The 19500-nt window shown below is 55.4% G+C and overlaps 1 protein-coding gene and 1 long non-coding RNA gene across 6 annotated transcripts; one reads left to right on the forward strand and one right to left on the reverse strand.

The window, feature by feature from the left end:
- Positions 1 to 489: 489 nt before the first annotated feature.
- On the reverse strand, positions 490 to 10231 carry LOC116626299. 5 transcript variants are annotated; one of them, XR_004298264.1, is made up of 5 exons: positions 10128 to 10231; positions 8577 to 8694; positions 5588 to 7198; positions 4694 to 5208; positions 490 to 3615 (listed from the first exon to the last, which is right to left on the reverse strand). It is a non-coding gene; the product is annotated as an uncharacterized LOC116626299 (long non-coding RNA). The 5 variants fall into 5 exon arrangements; XR_004298268.1 differs by having other exon boundaries at positions 6449 to 7198; positions 10128 to 10230; XR_004298267.1 differs by having other exon boundaries at positions 10120 to 10224.
- A 22-nt stretch (positions 10232 to 10253) lies between these two features.
- On the forward strand, positions 10254 to 18427 carry GRPEL1 (GrpE like 1, mitochondrial). The gene is made up of 4 exons (XM_032395502.1): positions 10254 to 10469; positions 12757 to 12919; positions 14112 to 14193; positions 16751 to 18427. The coding sequence occupies exons 1-4, from the start codon at positions 10357 to 10359 to the stop codon at positions 17095 to 17097; spliced, it is 705 nt and encodes a 234-aa protein (XP_032251393.1). The 5' UTR covers positions 10254 to 10356; the 3' UTR covers positions 17098 to 18427.
- The last annotated feature ends 1073 nt before the right edge of the window (positions 18428 to 19500 follow it).

A 19500-nucleotide genomic window follows, 5' to 3' on the forward strand; every position in this document is an offset into this window, starting at 1 on the left:
AGATGGGAAACCAGAATATTCCCTTCATTGCAGGGGAAGCTGATTTTGGAGAATGTGGCTTCTATCTGCTGGCCGGTGGGTCTCCACACTCTGAGCCCTGAGCCTCCCCAGCATGGGCAGGCCTTCGCCAGGGGGCCCAGAGAACAATGTGGGGTCCCTGCCAGCAGACCTCCCCCACGAGCTCTCTTCTCCACCATGCCTGGGACTCATGCGTTGTCAGGAGTGACAGTGGGCTCCAGCCACCATGTAAGCCAGGGCTGTGTTTTAGAGCCCGGGAAACTGAGGACCAGAGAGAAATAGACGCTGTTCTTTTTTTTTTTTTTTTACAGATCTTTTTATTTATTCATTCGAGACACAGAGATACAGAGAGAAAAAAAGCAGGGGGAGAAGCAAAGGAAGGGGGAGAAGTAGGCCCCCCGCTGAGCAGGGAGCCCGATGCGGGGCTCGATCCCAGGACCCTGGGACCATGACCTGAGCCGAAGGCAGACGCTTAACCATATGAGCCACCCAGGCGCCCCGAAATAGACGCTGTCCTTGTCACACACTGAGTCAGGGACAGGGCCAGCTGGGAACGCAGGTCCTGACTCCCTGCCCACAGCTCTATCCCGCACAGCGCTTTCCACCTGCAGCTGTCCCTGAGGATTTGCACACCCTGGAGATTTGTGCACGCAGCCAGGGCACGGGACGGACGTCTCAGCTCAAGCAGAGAGAGCGACTTCGCCCTTCCACACCTGTGTGTTCTGTTCCTGCCCTCAGTGGACGGGGTGGGGCCCCCCACACTGGGGAGCGCACACCTGCTTGCAACGCTCCTCTCTTCCAGACACACCCAGAAAATGTTCCAGCAGCTCTGCGGCGTCCCTGAGCCCAGCCACACTGAACCAGAAAATTGACCATCACAAGGTTCTAGCTCTGATTCTATCACAAAACACCGTGCGTCCCGAGGCAGTCGGCCACCCTGCCACCGTTTCCAAAGACCTCATGTGGGCCCAGCCCTCTCCTTGCTGGGTGCTGGGGATACAGAAATGAAAATAAAAGACCCCATGCCTGTTTTCAAGGACCCCACAGTCCAGTGGAACACAGTTTGTCCTTCCCTCTGGGGATTCTGTCTCAGGGGCTGTCACCCTCTCCCACCACCGAGGCCTCACCAGGCCACCAGGGCTCCCTTCCCCCAGCCGGAAGGCAGCCTCCTCTCCCTCCAGGGGCCCTGCAGGCCCCCCCCACATCCCCCCCGCAAAACCTACCCGCCATCCTGATGACTTGGGAAGTTCTGCCCAAGTGGCTTTCCAGATCCCCATTACTTTGGGGGTAGAATTAAAATCCGATCCAGGTGACCCCTTTGTCACTTTGCCCTCACTCGCTGGGCCTTTCCTCCAGGTCCTCACCACATGCCACATCACCTTGGATTGTAATTGCGAGGGCAGCCAGCAGCTGCCTGATTTCCTCCACTGACAGCAAGCTCACTACCTATGGTGATCACGTTATTTATGTTGGTCCCAAATCCCTCCCTTCTACCCATAGGCCCTGGTTCACGATGCAAGCTTGACTTGAAAGGCACAACGTCGACCGATAACTACAGCTATCTACCACAGACTGAGAGCCTTACGTCCCTCCTACTACCCTGCAGCGCCCCTGCGTCCGATACCCACCCGGCCCCTGGAATGGCTCAGCACATGACCGAATGCATGAACCACAACTGTGTGACGTCTCGGTGGGTTCTCCTCGTCCCGTTTCACAGATGGGGAAACTGAGTCCTGGAGAGTCAAGAGAGTGTCACCCTGGAGACCAGTGGCACTGCCTCCTTCCACCGAGACCTTCGCCCCTTTGGAGAGCACATCCTGCAGAGGCAGAAACAGACATCCACCCCGCCCAGCCTGTCTTCTCACTGGCTTCCCCAACAACCACCCTGCATGCATCACATGCTCTTCCTTCCAGAACCTTCTCTCTGTGTTCCCTCCCTTCCCACCCTCCCAGATGGCCGCCTGCACTTGAACAGCCCATTCCCTCAGTTGTTCCCCAAAGACAGTGGCCTGGCCTCGCACTGGCATTCACAGCACATGATAAAGGAGAAGAGATGTGGGGCCACCCTTGCAGGCGAGCAGGCGGAAGGACCCCAGTGAGCCCAGCCATCGGGGGAGAGAAGAGGGGGAGGCCCAGCCGGAAGATACAGCTCCGTGAGCTCTGAGAAGACAAAAGACCACATTGTCCTGGAGGAGAGACGTGAAGTCTCCACAAGAGCAAACAAAAAGTCAGTAGAAACAGTTTCATGTTGTTTTACAAAAATGCAGTCTCATGCAGTTCTTCGGGTTGCTTTAGGTAAGCAATCACAAAAGAGTGTGCTAAGCATCTTGATGGAAGAAGCCAGGTATTACATTTTATTCTGATCACCAGTCTCTGTCTTGGGCTTCCCTCCAGCCTCAGGGGTTCCGTCGGATCGGCGCCCCGCGGGATCCCGAGGGCAGTCCCCGAGGTGGGCAGTGAGCGCTGAGCAAGCCCGAGAATGCTTGTGGTGGCGGCTGTTGGGATTTTGCACCAGAGCAGAGTGGCACGGGAGTGGCTCCTGGATCTGGATTCTCCACCCAATGTTCCCCGAGCGTGTCCCCCGCGCAGGCCTCAGACACAGAGAGGAGTCAAGATCTGAGTCCGACCTGACGGCATTTCGATGCTGGAATGGTTAAGACTTTGGGGGCCTATCGGGCTAATGTGAATATACTTTGCATATGGGAAGGGCATGAATTTAGGGAGCCAGAGGGCAGACTGTTATGGGTTAAATGGTATCCCCTCGAAAGGTGTGTTGGAGTCCTAAACCCCAGTGCCTGTCACTGTGACCTTTTTGGGAATGAAGTCTTTGCAGATGGAATCAGTTAAGCTGAGGCCATAATGGAGTAGAGGGGGCTCTCCTCCGCTATGACGGTGCCCTTCAAGGAAGAGGGCAATCTGAACACAGACGTAGCAGCAAGAAATCATTTCTGTCGTTTTAAGCCACCCGTCTGAGTTTCCCAGGGATGGAACAAAGTACCACAGACTGGCCGTCCACCCTCCCTCCGAGGGCCTGGGGGCCGCCTCCGACCTCTCTGCTCCTGGGAACAGTGCTGTCATGGACATGAGGGTACACATGTCTCAGTTCCCGCTCTCGATCCCCTCGGGGGAATGCCCAGGGGGGCCATTTCTCATCCCAGATACGTTTGATTTTCAGAAGTCTGTAGGACTATGCACTTGGATCTTACCTGATTGTCTAATAAGTTGGTAGAACCCAAAACATTCGGCCATGGATTTCTAGAGGTAAACTTGGGGAAACTCAGCAGCTCTCTGTGGGGGGAGGCCGAGGCCTGGTGTCTGCGTCCTGGGCTTACCTGCACGGCCTCATCACTCTCCCCCGAGCCGCCGGGGAGGTGAGGGAACGGAGCCCCTGAGGCTCGCTGTCGCGGTTGGGGGCGGCCTGGGGGTTTCCACACAGCAGCGCACGGTCTCATGGTTAGACGGACGGTAGGCCCCGCTCACACTGCCTGAGCCGGCGGACCCAGCTGGAAGCAAAGCCCAGCAGGAGCGTGCTGGGGAAAGGGCCCTGCGGTGACAGCGGCAGCAAACGTCACAGCGCGGGTCAGATGTCCGTTGGATCTGAGAATGAAGTAACACGGGGACCGAGGTTCCAGAGCCGGAGCGCACACGAGCGCACACACAGCTCTGACTTAAGCTTGGGCCCCGCATTCCTCATGGAGGTTATGGAGAAACAGCCACAGTGCGGGGGCCGCGATGGACTTACTGAGAGAGGGAAGAGCGGGTGCTGGAAAGAGCGTGCGGTCCCCAGCGCACGAGGGTGGGACCTGGACTCCCCGCAGCACCCTCCTCTGTCCACGGGGGTCACAGTGACGTGCAGGGACACTGTGGTGACAACCTTAGCGGTAAGGGACGGAAGACCGACGCAAAGCCCCGCAGGCAAATGGAGCCAATCGGAACTTGGTTCCCCGCGCAGGGACGGGTGCTGACGGGCCTCGGGAGTGAAGAAAGGGCTTCCGGGGGAGGATTCAGGCTCTGGGATGGGGATCTGTGTCTCCAGCCTCCCCTCCCCGCGTGTCTCTGCTGGTCCGCCCCCTGGGGCGCGGTGGGCAGGGGCGCAGGGCTCCAGAAGCCCGTCTCCCCACGTGGGGACCCTGGCGGGAGAGACCTGCTCCCCCAGCTTCCACACAGCACGTCCAGGGAAGGATCTGATTGGCCCTGCCTGGGTCGCATGCCCTGTCTCTGGGCCTGTCACTTCTGCCGAAGGATGGGATTCCGTAAGAGGCCAGGTGATGGGCAGAGCCGCAGGCTGGGGGTGGTGGGGGCCCAGCCTGTCCCAGGAAGAACATCAAACTTAGGCCAGTGAGCGCAGACAAACAGAAAAAGCAAAACAATCACAAAACAACAACCTCCCCCCCCCCCCCCCCCCCCCCCCCCCCGCCCCGCCCCCCGCCCCACAGTGGCTGCAAGATTCGATGCGTAAAGGGAGCTCTGCGACACTCTGGAAGAGCGTCTGGCACAGTGGGTCCTCGGCACCGCCAGCCTGATAAAGGACAGGCAAAAAGTTCCCTTCCCCCAGCCATCACCAGCCCCAGCAGCGGGGAGTCATCCTGAAAACCCTCTTTAAAACGTTGTGCATGTTTCGCAACCCGATTTTTCCAAGAAGCAGGTTCTGGACTGAAGTGTGTTTGCTTCATACCCCGACGCTGCTTGTTCCAGAAACCGGGCTCAGCGCCGGCCACCTGTGGCACCAAGGGGGGCTGCTCCCCTGCTGTCTGCGGCTCAGGCTGTGGGCAGATGCGCGGGCCGGCAGGAGGCGGGCGCAGCAGGGCTCCTCCTGGGGTCGCAGGCCCTGGCCCAGCTCCAGTTTGCTCTCCTGTGGCCTCAGGTCACTGGCTTTGTTTCTGGAAGGAACATCTTCAGTTTTGGAAACTCCCTTTGGAGAAGGTGCTTTCTAAGTTTTCACACCTCAGGGAAAAGCCGTCCAATCGGTGAATGCAGGGGGAGGCCAGGGCGGGACAGAATGTGAAGGGGCAAGCCGGCAGGCTGGGCCCACAGCACCCCGCTCCCCAGCTCACAGCCCCCCTGCACAGAACTTCCCTGAGAGATCGCTACAGTGTGGGCTTTCCCTTCCCCCAACTCTGCGGGTCTGCTGTTGGGGATGCTGCTGTGACGGCCGGAGCTCCATCCTCATCGTGAGGGCGAGAGCCACACCTGGGGGAGGGCAGAGAGCAGCAAGTGGGAAGGAGTCTGGGCCCCTGATAACCTTGGGCCCCGGAGCCACCCTGGGAGCCGTGGACTGCCCACCCCTAGACGTTTGCACAGGGGGGAGGTTAGTGTCTCTGGCTTCAGGGACAGTTGTTTGGTTCCCTGGCCCCAGGAGGGCTCAGGCACGAGAGCAGGGCAGGTGCACCCGCTGCGTCTGTGGCTGTCCCGTGTGGGCCCTGCATCAGCACAGGTGTTCCCTGACAGCCGCCCCCGCTGCCAGCAGCAGGGGAAGGGACAGAGGAGGCTCTTGCACGCCCCAGCTTCAGACATAGCTCCCCCGAGCCCCTGCGCCCTCGAGCACCGCTCCTGAGAAGGCACCACACACCTCATCCATCACCAACGCGACACCGCTTTCCCGAACACCGTTACTGGTGGCAGCCACTGTCACTGTGACAGGTCATCGTCTGGGGGATGTGCGGCAAAGCCACATGCTCCTCACGATAGCGCGAGTGTCCTTAGCCTCATTATTCAGGGGAGAGACCCACTTGACCCGTGGTCCCGCAGGGTCACGGCTGTCACCTCAAGATGCTTCTGGCTCCGGTCCTGGGCTCATGACCGATCCAAGCGCAGAGCCAAGGGGAGACAAAGCCCAGGCACTCAGCTTCCTCACGGGGACGCGCGCGACAGCCGCGGAAGGTGGGGGAAGGCTGATGTGCCTGGGCTACCCTACCGTTCACGCCCTCCAACGCCGCTATAATAATCTCCATTATTTTTCTAATGAGAAACCATCCCTCCTGCCAATCCTCACCCACAGCGCTTTTCATGGTTCTGACTTTTTTCTGGCTGATGATGAATTCGACCAACACACAGGAGGGTTCGAAACGCAGGGGGCTTGTGGTGAACAATTTAATCAGCCTTAGATACAAATTCTCTCTCATGTCCACAGGCCTTGTAAGACGCTCTCCCCGGGATCTGAGGGGCTTGCTGCCTCCTCCCTCCTGCCCTGTCCTTCGGGCAAGCCAAGGCCACCCTCTCCCCAGCTCTGCGGGAAGAAAAGACTGTGCCCATGGCAGGCCCCTGACCGCACCTGGGGCAGCCGGTTCTAACCGCTATCTTTCCAAAGTTCTTGGGGACATGCCGGGAGTTTCTGTTGCATTCGCTTCTCCCCGTGCAAATGATGGGGCTCTTTTTGCAGAAAGTTATTCCAACAGGAACGTCTGTGGCCCTTCTAGTGGCATTTTCTTACCAAGAACATCCTTTCCATTTGGAGCCAGTGTGCTAGGGACGAGTGGTGGTGAGATCTGCTGCCAGACGTCAGGTCCCTTGTCCGGGCAAGTGTCTCAGCCTGGGAATCCTGGTTTCCTCGGGGCGGAGGGGTCGGCCACCAAAACAAAGGAACAATCAGAAGTGGGCCAAGAATGAGCAGTGGTGATGAAAAAGGGAGCCAGGCTTATGATTAATCCATTCCATGTGCTGCGAGCCAAAACACGATCCAATGAAGCCAAGAGAGGTAATGCCCACCTCACAGGATTATTCGGTGGCTCGGTGCCCTCCAGGCCTCCTAACAGCAGGTGCCGGCAGGCTGGGCTCCTGGGGGGCTCCTTCAAGTTGCTGGTGGCGTCCAGCTCCTGGCAACAGTGGGTCGGAGATCTTCATTTCCTTGCTGACCATCAGCTGAGAGCCTCCCTCTGCTCCCAGAGGCCGCACACTGCCTTCTCTCCCACACGACCCCTCCATCTCCAAAGCAGCACTGGCCATCCGACATGTTCTCACGCTTTGAGGCTCTCTGGGGTCGCCTGCTGGAGGAACCTCTCCACCCACCAAGGTCAAGCCTACCGGATAATCTCCATGAAGGCCAACTGGCTTGGGCTTTTCGTTATATCTGCAAAGTGCCTTCAGAGCAGCGTTGGGACTTGTGTTGGGCTGGATAACCAGAGGATGGGTATCTTGGGGCCCATCTTCAGAATTGTGTCTACCACACCTATTATGCCTTTTTCTTTTTAGAGAGGAAGAGGGAGAGAGAAAGTAGGGGAAGGGCAGAGGGAGAGAAAGAATCTTAGCAGACTCCACGCTCAGCGAGGAGCCCGATGCAGGGCTCGATCCCACAACCCTGAGATCATGACCCGAGCTGAAATCAAGAGTCGGACATTCAACCGACTGAGCCACCCAGGTGCCCCTCCCATTTTTTAAATTGGCTTATTTCGAGTTGGATTAAAGGAGGAAGATTCCCGTCCATGCTGAGGGACCATAATAATAATAATGCAGTTTCTGGCAGCGGCCAGCACTCTGGGTAGACGGAGGCAGCCTCTGGCTTCGCCTCTGACCGTGGAAGTTGAGATTAGTTGAGAAAAATATGCAAAAGCTCTGCCCTCTTCTGCCTTCGTGACCTTGAACAAGCCCCCTAACCTGGCTGGGCTCTGTCCCTTCATCACCGTATTGTGTGCTGATCCAAAAGGACATCTGCCCAGAGCCTAGCACCCACCAGCACTTGGCTGTTATGTGAGGATCACACCCATGGTCCACACGCTGTTGAGCCATCCGCACAACCTTCACCTGAGGACACCTTCTTAAACGTCACCCCCTCCTTCTTGGGGGCACCATGCGCTGTTGAGCTTGCTTTTCCCGCATCCCTGCCCCCGGGCCACCCATGCCCTTTGCTAAAAGTGTGTTCTGTGGGCTGATCCAGGAGTCTTCCCATACAAGCAGCTTCCTCTCCATGAGGAGAGGACTTGCACTGAGTTGATGAAGATCTCAGGGAACTAACTACCTGAGCAGGCTCCCAAGAGCAGTGGCAAAATGTCACCTTGGTCTGTGACGCCCCAGCTCCCTTTTGGAGCAGTTCCCAATGTGGCCACCAGGTGGCAGCACAGGCAGATCCCTGTTCAGGGAGACTGCAAGGGGCAGGGCACAGATCTAGGGTATGGCTTCCTGGCAACCCTGGACCAACTGGTAGTTCAGTGTCCCCAGCGTGGCATCGCATTGTGACAACCCGTGCTTGTCTCTGTCTCGGAACCCAGTGGCTATACCTCTCCGTTGATTGTCCTCATGCTGCACTGTAAGCTATTTGGGATGCCCATCTGATTCCCTCTGAGCCCAAAGAAGTTAGGAAATGAGTATTTTTTAAACTTCACAATAAATATGATCCCAGTTTTTGGGCTCCTGGGTGGCTCAGTCGGTTAAGTGTCTCCCTTTGGCTCAGGTCACGATACCAGGGTCCTTGGATTCAGTCCCGCATCGCGTTGGGCCCCCTGCTCAGCATAGAGCCTGCTTCTCCCTCTCCCTCTGCCACCTCCCCCGCTTGTGTGCTCTCTTTTATTTGCAGAAAATTATTTCAACAGGAATATCTGTGGCCCCTTCTGGTGGCATTCTCTTACCAAGAACATCCTTCCCGCTTGGAGCCAGTGTGCTAGGGACGAGTGGCGGTGAGATTTGCTGCCAGACGTCAGGTCCCTCGTCCTGGCAAGTCTCTCAGCCTGGGAAACCTAGTTTCCTCTGTGCGGAGGAAATAAAATAAAAATTAAAAAAACTAAAAATCTTAAAAAAATATGATCCCAGTTTTACAGGTGAGCAGATCAAGGACTGTGGCTTGCCCGACGTCACAGCCAGTGAGAAACATGACATTATCGCGTTACATTTTAGTACAGGAAATTTCAAATATACAAAAGAGGAGTTATAACTCAGATGGTATTCACCATCCAGCCTCAACCATTATCAACATTTTGCCACTGAGCTTCTCCTATCCTCATTTTTTTTACATGAGTATTTATAAAGCAAATTCCAAACACTGTGGCAATATAGTGTAAATACTTCCGTTTGCATCTCTAAACAATCAGGGCATTTTGACCGAACCACCAGGCCACATTCTCTCCCTAACAAGTGTCAATAAACCTTAATAATACTGTTTATATTCAAATTTCCCCTCACCGTGTCCAGCTGGTTTGTCCTATCATGATCCAAACAAGGTCCACACACCATTTAATTATGTCCTTTAAGCTTTAATTGTCAAACAGTCCTACTTCCTCTCTTTTCCCCCAGCCCCTTAATTAATTAATAAACTGGGTCATTCTTCCACAGAACAGCCCACATTCTGGATTTGGCTGTTTGCCTCCCCGGCAGGTGTCACAAGACCCTGGCACAGTGTAGATGTTCGTCCAACATTATCAACACTTTCAATGCGCGCAGAGAATAGAGGCTTGGTCCTCGCAAATGTGACCTGCAGGCAGCCCTCCCCCTTGGGGGAGACCACGGGCTCCAGCCCTCCCTCTTGGCGGACGGGGTGCGGGCCAGGAGTGCCGGAGAGGAGCCGGCCCTCGCTGGAGGGACAGCCGCCAGGGGCGTTAAGAAAAGCGCCACCTCCCCTCCCAGCGCCTCGGCTTCAGGGCATGTGACCGCGCAGCAAGGCCTCTGCCAGATCAACGAAAACGCCTGGATGTCTGAGCTCTGTGTCCCCAGCGCATTCCTAGGTGCGGTTCTCATCGTCACGATTTGTGTTTTATCGAGACGTGCAGCTGAGAGCACAGCGCGGAGACAACCAGCGTCCGCCCGTCTCTCCATCCACCCTCCAGCGTCCACGCGGGCACATCTGCCCCTGGGTTCCGGCACCCGCTCTAACAGGGCTCCCGGGCGGCGCCGGAGTCCCCCTCCGTCCCCGCCGCGGACCCGGCCCCCCAAACGGCGTCTGACAGCGCCCGGCGTCCGGGGAGTCCGCACCGCCGCAGAAGGCACGCCCGGCGCCCCGAAACCGCTCCCAGAGCAAAGGGCAGCGGAAGCGCCGAAGGGTCGGTCCGACGCGAGTCTCGCGGGCCGAGCGCCGCACTTCCGGCGGCCCCGCCCCCCCACGCTTCTTCCCCATTGGTTCAACCCTGGACCGCGCCCCGCCCGCGAGCGTCTCCTCCCACGGTTCCCTTCACCTCTCACCTCCTCACCTTCTGAGGGCCGGAAGCCTCAGACCTCGCCCACCGGGAGGGGAAGCGCGGGGGTGGGGTGGCGAGAGAGTGCTCTGAAGCGGCCCACAATTATTGGTTACTACTGTCTGTCCATCAGAGGAGAAGCGGTTACGGATTGGCTGAAAGGAAGTGGTTGGGCGGGGAAGGAAGCACAGAGTCTGCGCGAGTGGCCACGCGCCCCGAGGGGGCGGGCCAGCGGCCTCCGCGCATGCCCGGTGCGTGCGCAGTGCCGGCGGCGGCGGCGGTGGCAGCGACAGTCATGGCGGCTCGGTGCGTGAGGCTGGCGCGGCACAGCCTCCCAGCTTTGGCGCTGTCTCTCAGGTAAGGGGCGCCCGGCTGCCCGTGGCTGAAGAAGGACGCTATCCTCAGTGCGGCTCCTACTCGGGCCGAGGCCGCGCCGGGAGCCCTGCGCGGCTCCGGCCTGGGAGAGGGGCGTCGTGGGTCCCGCGGTTCGCCGACGCGGCGCGCGGCCCTCCCGCCCGGGGCCTGCCCCTCGGCCGGGGCTGACCGACCCCGCGTACCGGCCCCACGCGCGCTCGCGCCCGGGATCCGGCGGCCCTCCCAAGGCCAGTTGCGCGCGGGAGCAGGCGCGCGTGCCCGGGCAGCGCCAGGCCGGGGCCGCGGGGCCGCTCGGGCACGTCCGCCTCGGCCGCGGTTCCTTCCGGAGTCCCAGGTCCGCCGTGGAGTGAGGAATTTAGGTAGAGCAGTGCAGTCGTCCGCGGGGAGGCTCGCAAGAGTCGGGGCCCTCCCCGTTTGTTCTTTTCAATCTGCGGCCCCTGCTGATTCAGAGTCCTAGCTCGTGCGGTGGTTCGGCGAGTCTTCAGCATCTCTGCGGGAGGAAGGGCTCTGAAGCAAGGTGCCTACCGGAGGAGCTGCTCGGGGCCCGGCAGTGGGCGGGAGCTGGGCGGAGCCAGAGCTGGACGTCTCCCCGGAGGAGCTTGCTCACGTGCACCGGGGACCCGGCTGGCGGGCGAGGATTACCTGCGGTGGGAGGGGACGACGGTGGGATTGCTAGCCCCGTAAAGTACGTAAACCAAAACACGGAAACAGAGCAGTGACCACCCGATTCCCTGAGGGAAAGGGCTTCCGTGTTTTCTCGGGTAATTTGTGGTTTTCTATCTGAATTAATTGCCAGGAAGGCGATCACCAAGGTAGCATTAATTTCTGTCCTTGAGAACTAGTTGATTGTGGAAGGAGGCTCGGGGGGGAGCCGTAGCTCTAAGAGCAGCCGCGCTCCCTGACCTGTCCGGCTGCATCCCCCCACGCCGCTCGCAGCCCCTCTGGCTCAGCCCCAGGAGCGGGGCTGTAGGAAGGCGGGGACTTCACGCCCGGGGACCAGCACGACTGAGACGAGACAGGCCTCGCAACAGCATGCTCAGTTGCTAGGTTATGAGCTTTTTTAAATCACAGAAATAAAATACGATGGACCGGTTACTGCACTCCACAGACTAGCGGCTCCTTCCATGCTTCTCCAGGCCTAGACCCGAGTGTGCCTACACAGGATTTCTGGTTTGTCCTGACAGAGGAGGCTTCGTGTTCTGTTCCTCTCAGTGGCCCCTCTTACCGCACAGTATACCTGTAGTGTGTCCCAGAGGTGAGAGTTCGACATTCTTCTTCACAGCCGCAGAATATTCCAGACTGTGGAAGTGACAGTGTATTCACTGTCCCCAGCTTGCTGCTGTCATAAACACCCCTGTACACACATTCCGTGTACCGCTAGCTCGCCTGTTCTTTGAGGCAGTTTCCTTTAATCTGGGAAGAAAATTGACTGTAGTTTATTTTCAGATTGAAATATGGCGCAATTAAGAAGAGCTCTTAGAAGAAGTCTGAGTTTTAAGCTTGAGGAGAAATCTGGTCCTGGTGAAGAAGTCTGAGTTTAAGACCATTCTGTCCTTCATTAATAACTTTGTGACCTTGGGCTTATCACTTAACCTTTTTCATGTGGGGATCAGATTGGATGAGGTCTTGAGTCACTTCCAGTATTAGGTTTAGAGCTCTTTGTTTCCCTCTGTGTATCCCCCTGCTTTTATCTCCAGTGCCGACTCCTTATGTGTAACTCTTATCTGTCCTTCAGAGCCCCTCTGTACAAAGCCATTCATGGGCTTCCACTTTTCCAAAGCTAGAAACATTCTACTCTGAGCCTCCTGAAGCATGATTCCTCTTTTATCACTTTTAAACCCAAAATTATAATATTTTGTCTGTAGATACCTTTTTTGACAGTAAGTACCCTAAGGGCAGGATCTCTGCCCAGTCCATCCTTGTCATCAACGTCAGCACTGGACCTCACCTCTGACAGTAGCTACTCCAATATGTGATGGGTCTAGACGACCATATCTCAGAAGGAGGTGTTTGGAATGGAAAGAAGAGGTTAGTTCCGGGGCCTTGGTACATTGACCTGCTAGTTTAGACACATTACAGGAGCTTTTATGTGAGTTAGCAGCCTTTGTACATAATATACTCTTTGCCTTTATTAGATCTAAGATAAACTCTTTCTCCCTCACAGGTCAGTAGCAAATAATTTTAAATTATCTCAAATTTCTAAACTGATATATCTGACTCTTAAGCAAAAAGCCCAGTCTTAATTCATAGTGTCGGGGACTTGTTTTAGACCATCTCCTCGGCTGCTCTGCACAGCCACGAAACAGAAGAACAGCGGCCGGAACCTGGAAGAGGACGTGGGTCAGAACGAACAGAAGACAGATACCCCCTCTCCAGAGAAGATACTCATGGACGAGAAGGTCAAGCTAGAGGAGCAGCTGAAGGAGACCGTGGTAAGGTCACGCAGGCTCTCGTGGGGAAGTGTGATCTGCTGAACTCAGGTGAGGTTCTTCAGAGGACCTCTGGCCAGATGAGTTGGGTCATTTGTCCGAGAACTGCAGTCGGGTCCTGCAGCAAGTTCCTGCTGAAGAAGGGACTAGAACGCAAATCCTCTGTGGCTCTGGTTCTGTCATGAGAATCTTCTTCACACGCTGCATAGATGATATTGAATTAAGACTTGAGGTGGTCCTTACAAGTGAAGCACACTCACTGCAGTCCTTAAGCTGGGTCTTACGGGAAGCCAGGTGTTGGGACCAGAGGTGTGGTTATGTGGAACTCTTCATAAGGAGGGAGGGGTGTAGTGAACCAGTTAGAAGGACAGGTTATTACTCCACGTGAAAAGGCACAGGTGGCACAAATCAGGTTCTTTAGGGATTTGAAAATATATCAAACGATCTATGCTGGCTCTTTTCTAACCACCTTATTTATATTAATCCTCATAACACCCTGTGAGTCAACGGTTAGAGCCCTGGTTACAGACGAGGAAACTGAGGCACAGCCCAGGTTTGAGCCTCAGGAGCCATGTTCTAAACCACTGCACTAGAATCACCTGTAACTGGAGGACAGAGGCCCCGGAGCTAGAAGTGCTCAGGAGATGAGTGGCGTAACAGGAAAATTGGTGGGAAATGGAGAGGGCGCCAGCAATCGGTGATTGTTACCCAGTCAAGTGTTGGGACGGGGCCACCGGGCAGCAGTCAAAACACCAGAGGTTCACGGATGGGGTTTTCTCTCCTCAGTGGGCTGGCGGTTCTCCTAAACCTCTCCTGGAACTGTGGGCTCTGGGTGCGTCCGCCCCAACCAGCGTTCTAGGACTCCCTGAAGTTGGAAATTCTGTGGGAGTGAGTGGTCCGTCCTTGAGGGGCGATGAGACCGTCAGAACCATGAGAGTTTTTCCTCATCCTTGTCCAGCTGCTCACTGGGGGCTACACAGATACGTGACCCCTTGATCTCTTAATCGTTGGAAATAGTGACACGGATGTAACTTCTTTCCACCCATTAAGCTCTGCTGCCTGTGCTCTGAAATGTCAGACGTAACACATGTTACTTGGACTTGGAATTTGTTCATATCAGATTTGCTTTCTTACGAATTTGTTCCTTGCTTTACTCATGTATGTTTCCTCTTTACCGCCCCCCTTTTTTTGTTAGGAAAAATATAAGCGAGCTTTGGCAGACACCGAGAACTTGAGGCAGAGGAGCCAGAAGTTGGTGGAGGAGGCAAAATTATATGGTAACGGTAGACACTATCTGATACTGATCCTAGAAAAATAAAGGGCGGGGAGGGTGGGGGGGGTGGCAGTGTGAGTGTGGAACAGCAGGGTCAGCCAGGGTGAGGAGGTGGGGAGGCCGCTGGGTGCGTTCCCTCCAGTGGAGAGGAGTCTGCAAGGAGAAGTCGCAGCTGGGACCCGCATTTAGAACTGCAAGTGTGACTCCTTTGGTGAGGAGTGTGTGTGTTGCTCTTCCCCAGGCGGACCTCGGTTAACCTGAGGCCGTCTGAGCCCGCAGATAGTCCCCGCAGGTCAGCCTCCCGGATGGGCATTTCCGTAGCTAGCTCAGCATTCACACACATGAAAATCTAAGATGCTGTCTGCACTGTCAGCATTTGGATATCTTTGTCGCTGTCCTTCCCATTTTACATTTGAGATCATTGAGGCTTAAATGGCTGGCACTCCTCACGAAGCTGGGAAGTTGCGGTGGCCATGCGGAGGCCAGTGCCCCCCCGACGCCACGCCCATGCTGGTGTCCGCTGAACGTCAGGTACAGTTCGAGTACTCGCAGAACCTTCTGTACAGACCCGCGGGCGCCATTCCCCCGCGTTCTGGAAGAGCCTCTTAAGGCTCACGGTGAGACCATAGCTACTTCGCCTGAGGACAGATGGCAGGTGCACGGCCAAGTAGAAACCGAGATCCAATCTTGTGCCCCCACAGGCAGCAGATTCTGCTTGAAATCTGCTTATTCCTGGCCTCCAGGGATTGGGGTTAGGCTTCCCCTCCTCTCGCCAGGTTGCCCAGGCGACTTGCCCACGCACAGGTTCTTGTGGCTCAGATGTTTCTTCTGAGTTCCAGTCCCGTGTGTCCTGTCGTTTCCCCAGCGTCGGCATCTGATGCCTCACGGGTATTTCGAATTTCATTTTCCCTTTATCTGTGCTGTTCTTCCTCACTTTAGTAAATGATACTGTGATCTTTCCTGGTGCTTATTTAGGGCAGGAATCTGAAGTTCTCTTTTCCCATCCCCATGTTCCCCCTGGCCCTTGAGCGCTGAACAGCTGGCCTCCCGTCCATCCACTCTGCCCTGATCCCAGCCCCGGCGCTTGCGCCGCCATGCCCCAGGCAAAGCGATTTTAAAATACAGCCATTCCTCACTTTACCGTGTTCCGCGGATGATGCGGTTTTTAGATTGAAGGTTCTTGGCAACCCTGCGTTGAGCAAGCATTTTTCCACCAGCATCTGCTCACTTCGTGTCTCTCTTACATTTCAGTGATTCTCACAATAGTTTCAACGCTTCGTTATTATTGTATTTGTTATGGTCTATGATCACACCTCACTGAAAGCTCAAACGATGGTTAGCATTTTTTAGCAAAATGTATTTTTTAAGGTTTGTATGTGTTTTTTTATACATAATACTATTGCACACTTCATAGACTACAGCGTAAACATAATTTTTATATGCACTGAGACACCAGAAAGCGCATTTGACTCCCTTTACTGAGCTCTTTGCCTTGCTGGGGTGTCTGCAGCTAGAATTGCAGTATCTCTGCCCTGTGCCTGGACAGTGTGACCACGCCATCCACCCATTCGGCTGCCCCATCTGGAACCTTCAGCTTCTCTGGGTCTGCCTCTTCCCTGTGCACTGGGCGCCCTTCAGTCCTCGAATGTTTGGATAACTCTTCAGGCCTTGGTTCACAGACCTCTCCAGACTCTCCAGTCTAAATGAAGTCCCTTAGTATAAGCTTTGCTCAGCACCGAGAAACGCTCCTTCGTGGAGGTGGGATTTGTGATTGTGTTTGTCACTGGTGTGCTTATCTGACGCTTGTCTCGGACCATACACTCCATGAGGACAGACCATCCCCCAAGAATTGGCACAAGCTTAATCCATGGTAGACGCCCATGTTCTTATCAGATAGGTAGAAAGTTTTTTATTTCATTTTCCAGGAGGAGGGGAAAGTATTGCGACAAGAAGTCACCCACAGGTGCTGCCTCCTGCAGAGTCGAGCGGGGCTGGTGCCCTTGTGTCCGGTCAGGGCCTGGGTGGAAGCAGATGCCCACCGGGGCGCTGCGGTCACCCCTGACTTCCAGTCAGCATCTGAAGCATTTCCTTGAAACCACAAACAATCTGATGTAATACACTGCCTTGAATTTGGAGGGACTTTTCTTCTGATTTCTTTTGTTCGATTAGGGTTAAGGCTTGGGTGTGTCTTGGGAACTCTGACCCCACGGTGCTGGCAGGGCAGCCGCCCCTTCCCCACAGAACGGCCGCGGGGGCGGGGTTCCTTAGCGGGGGGCAGGACTGATGGGGAGATGCTTCTGCACGTTGGGAACTGTTTGTCTTCATGCCTAATTAGCTCTCATCTAAACCCAGAAGTTTTTTTGGGTTTTGGTGTTTTTTGTGTGTGTTTTTTTGTTTTTGTTTTGTTTTTGTTTTTTAACACACCATTGAAATTTGAGGACAAGTGAATAGTTTGAAAGGTTACCGTTCAGGAGTTTGTGTGAGAGGTCGACGGGGTTACAGCTCTCGGGTGCCCCGCTGGCGGTGGGACTGCAGATGACGGTGTCCTTCACTTCGTCTAGGCATCCAGGGCTTCTGTAAGGACTTGCTGGAGGTCGCGGACATCTTGGAGAAGGCGACGCAGAGTGTCCCAAAGGAGGAGGTTAAAGACGACAATCCTCATCTGAAGAACCTCTACGAGGGGCTTGTAATGACTGAGGTCCAGATCCAGAAGGTGTTCACGAAGCACGGCTTGCTGCGGCTGAACCCCGTGGGGGCCAGGTTCGACCCCTACGAGCACGAGGCCCTGTTCCACGCGCCGGTGGAGGGGCAGGAGCCCGGCACGGTGGCGCTGGTCAGCAAAGTGGGGTACAAGCTGCACGGGCGCACCCTGAGGCCCGCCCTGGTGGGGGTGGTGAAGGAGGCTTAGCGGCCTCGCGAGGGCTTCTGTGGGCTCTTTGTAGTCACTTGCTGTAACTCTTGAGAGGCTGGTTCATCTTCTCTATGAGTATTTCTGACCCTTCCCCAATCCTTGTTGGAAAGCTTTAGTAACCAGTGCCTAAACAGAAAATTAAGCCGGTTGCGCAGATGCGTGAATGAACTTGAATTGGGGAGTCTGTTCGTTGATTTTTAATATACCTTTAATCGCTCCACACGCTTAGAGAACAGGCCAGCGGGACACGACTGGACCCTAGAGGGTCATGAATCACGCTCTAGCTGCTCAAAGCCTGGCGACGTCCAAGTACCATAAATGAGTCAGATGGCTTCGGGAACCCCACTGTTGGGCTGGCTGGCCACCCAGCCTCGCCGGGCCCTCCGGCACACTGTGGCACACGGGGTCCTGGGTGCTCAGCCCGTACCTTCATCCAGTGAAGGGAAGGCGAGAGCCGGCTGCTCAGAGAAGTTTCCCCATGCCCTCGCTGAAGAACATACATGAGTTCATTTAGAATTGTCACCGTCTAGCTTCGAAAATGCCCAACTTCCGGCTTCCTTCTGGAGATTGGAAGTGAGCACACACACCTGAACAGATCTCACCACCTTACTTTGCCAGTTACTGAATTTGACAAAATCAGTCACTTTTGCCCCGTTGTTCATCTGTTTGTAGAAATGTTCAGATCTCTCTCAGCTAGTTACTGATGACCTGAATGTATCCCCAGTGAGATGGACTTGCTCAAAATCCAAGAATTGCATGCTTGGTACATTTTAAATGTTAATGTTGAATTTTTAAATTTTATTTAAGAGGATTAAAGCCCTAATATGTTTATTTTCCTACTTTTTGGAAACTATTTTGTGTACTTCGGTGGAGGAGATCCACCTACACTAAGCATGACTTAGCTTTGCCGCTCTCGGCTCAAATTCTGAAGCCGTGGGCTTGACACTTAGACACGCCACACACGTTAGCTTCCCTGTGGGAAGGGAGAGCAGGAGGAACCGGGCCTCTACTGGGGGCAGACGGCCCCGGGGAGGGGACCAGGGAGGGCCTGCACACACCAGGAGCCCGGCAGGTCACCCACGGTCCGCGCCGCACCACACCGCAGCCCCCTCCGTCCTCGTTCATGCTGGGGGTCGAGCGAGGGAGCGGCTACAAACCAGAGAAAACCCAGCCTTCCGCCGTCCGCTGCAGAGAGGGGTTTCTAGGATTGAAGGTCGACACTGTTAAATTCGTTTATGGCATAAAAAAGGTGGGGCAGTTTACTTTGCTTGTAATTTTGAAAGATGTAGGTAGTGTTCCCGTAATTAAAAATTTAATTTATACTGTTTCAAAGTATTTTCCTCTTTTCCACGAAGCAGTCTTAAGTTGCTTGGTCAGAAACTTGCCCAGAACCTCAGGCAGCGCAGCGCACGGAGAAAACCCACAGGCGTCCGAGCTCTGCGAGGATCTCGCCTCACCTTCTGGAACTCCTCTAAACCCAAAGCTGCGTGCGTAATTTTCAAACAAACTTCTCCCCGTGTGTGCAGCCCCTCCCTCGGCAGCTGGGGCACGACCGCTGAGGGGCTGCACCGTGGTTTCCCGTCACCCTGCGTCGCCACTGATAGGGAAACGCCCCTCCGCGCTGGAGGTGAGGTCTGCCGACTGCACCCCAGTCCTCCCGGGCGGTCTGCCGCTGGCGGGGACGGAGGCCTGGTGCAAACGGGCTTCTGCGTCACGGCCAGTTTAACTCCTACTTGCGAGGAGGAACGGGTTTGACGCCAGGCGCGAGCTCAGACGGGTCTCGCGCACGCTGTCCCCTGACCGGGCGTGCCCACGCAGCAGTGACACCGCTTTGCTCCCCACTTGCTGAATGTGTAAAAAAATAAAAATTGTAGAGTTTCGGTTTTTACACATCCTTGGCACGTGGGCCATCCAGAGAACATTATTTTGAATGGCTGAATTAACTAACTAACTTTTTGGACTCAAAGTCAGTTTACATTTGGCAAAACCCTGATTTCAGGGGATGAGGGGAACGAATTTTACATACAGAAGCTTAAGGGCCCTGAGCTGGCGGCCGCGTAAGGGCCAACGGGCCGCACAGCCGGCGGGGACGGGGTAAGAGGCGCCCAGTGATGAAGGTGCCTCTTCCTCGGACAACCTGCCAGTGCTTTAACATCAGTTACACGTTCACGGTTCTAAAACAGCCAAGCCTAAATGGATTGTTCGTACCACTGAAGAAGATCCACATACTGAAAACCTGCTTAAGCACAGACTGTTCACTGGACGGCCCTCGGCTGGCCTGGGCCACACGCTGACCGGGATCTTTTGCTTCTCCAGCTTAAGTCTGGCAGCCATTTCATACAAAAATACCAAATTGAGAACCTCACCAAACCAGGAACCTGACACGGACTGAGTGAAGGC

The sequence above is a fragment of the Phoca vitulina genome, unplaced genomic scaffold, assembly GCF_004348235.1.
Source record: "Phoca vitulina isolate PV1807 unplaced genomic scaffold, GSC_HSeal_1.0 scaffold85, whole genome shotgun sequence".
NCBI lineage: Eukaryota > Metazoa > Chordata > Mammalia > Carnivora > Phocidae > Phoca > Phoca vitulina.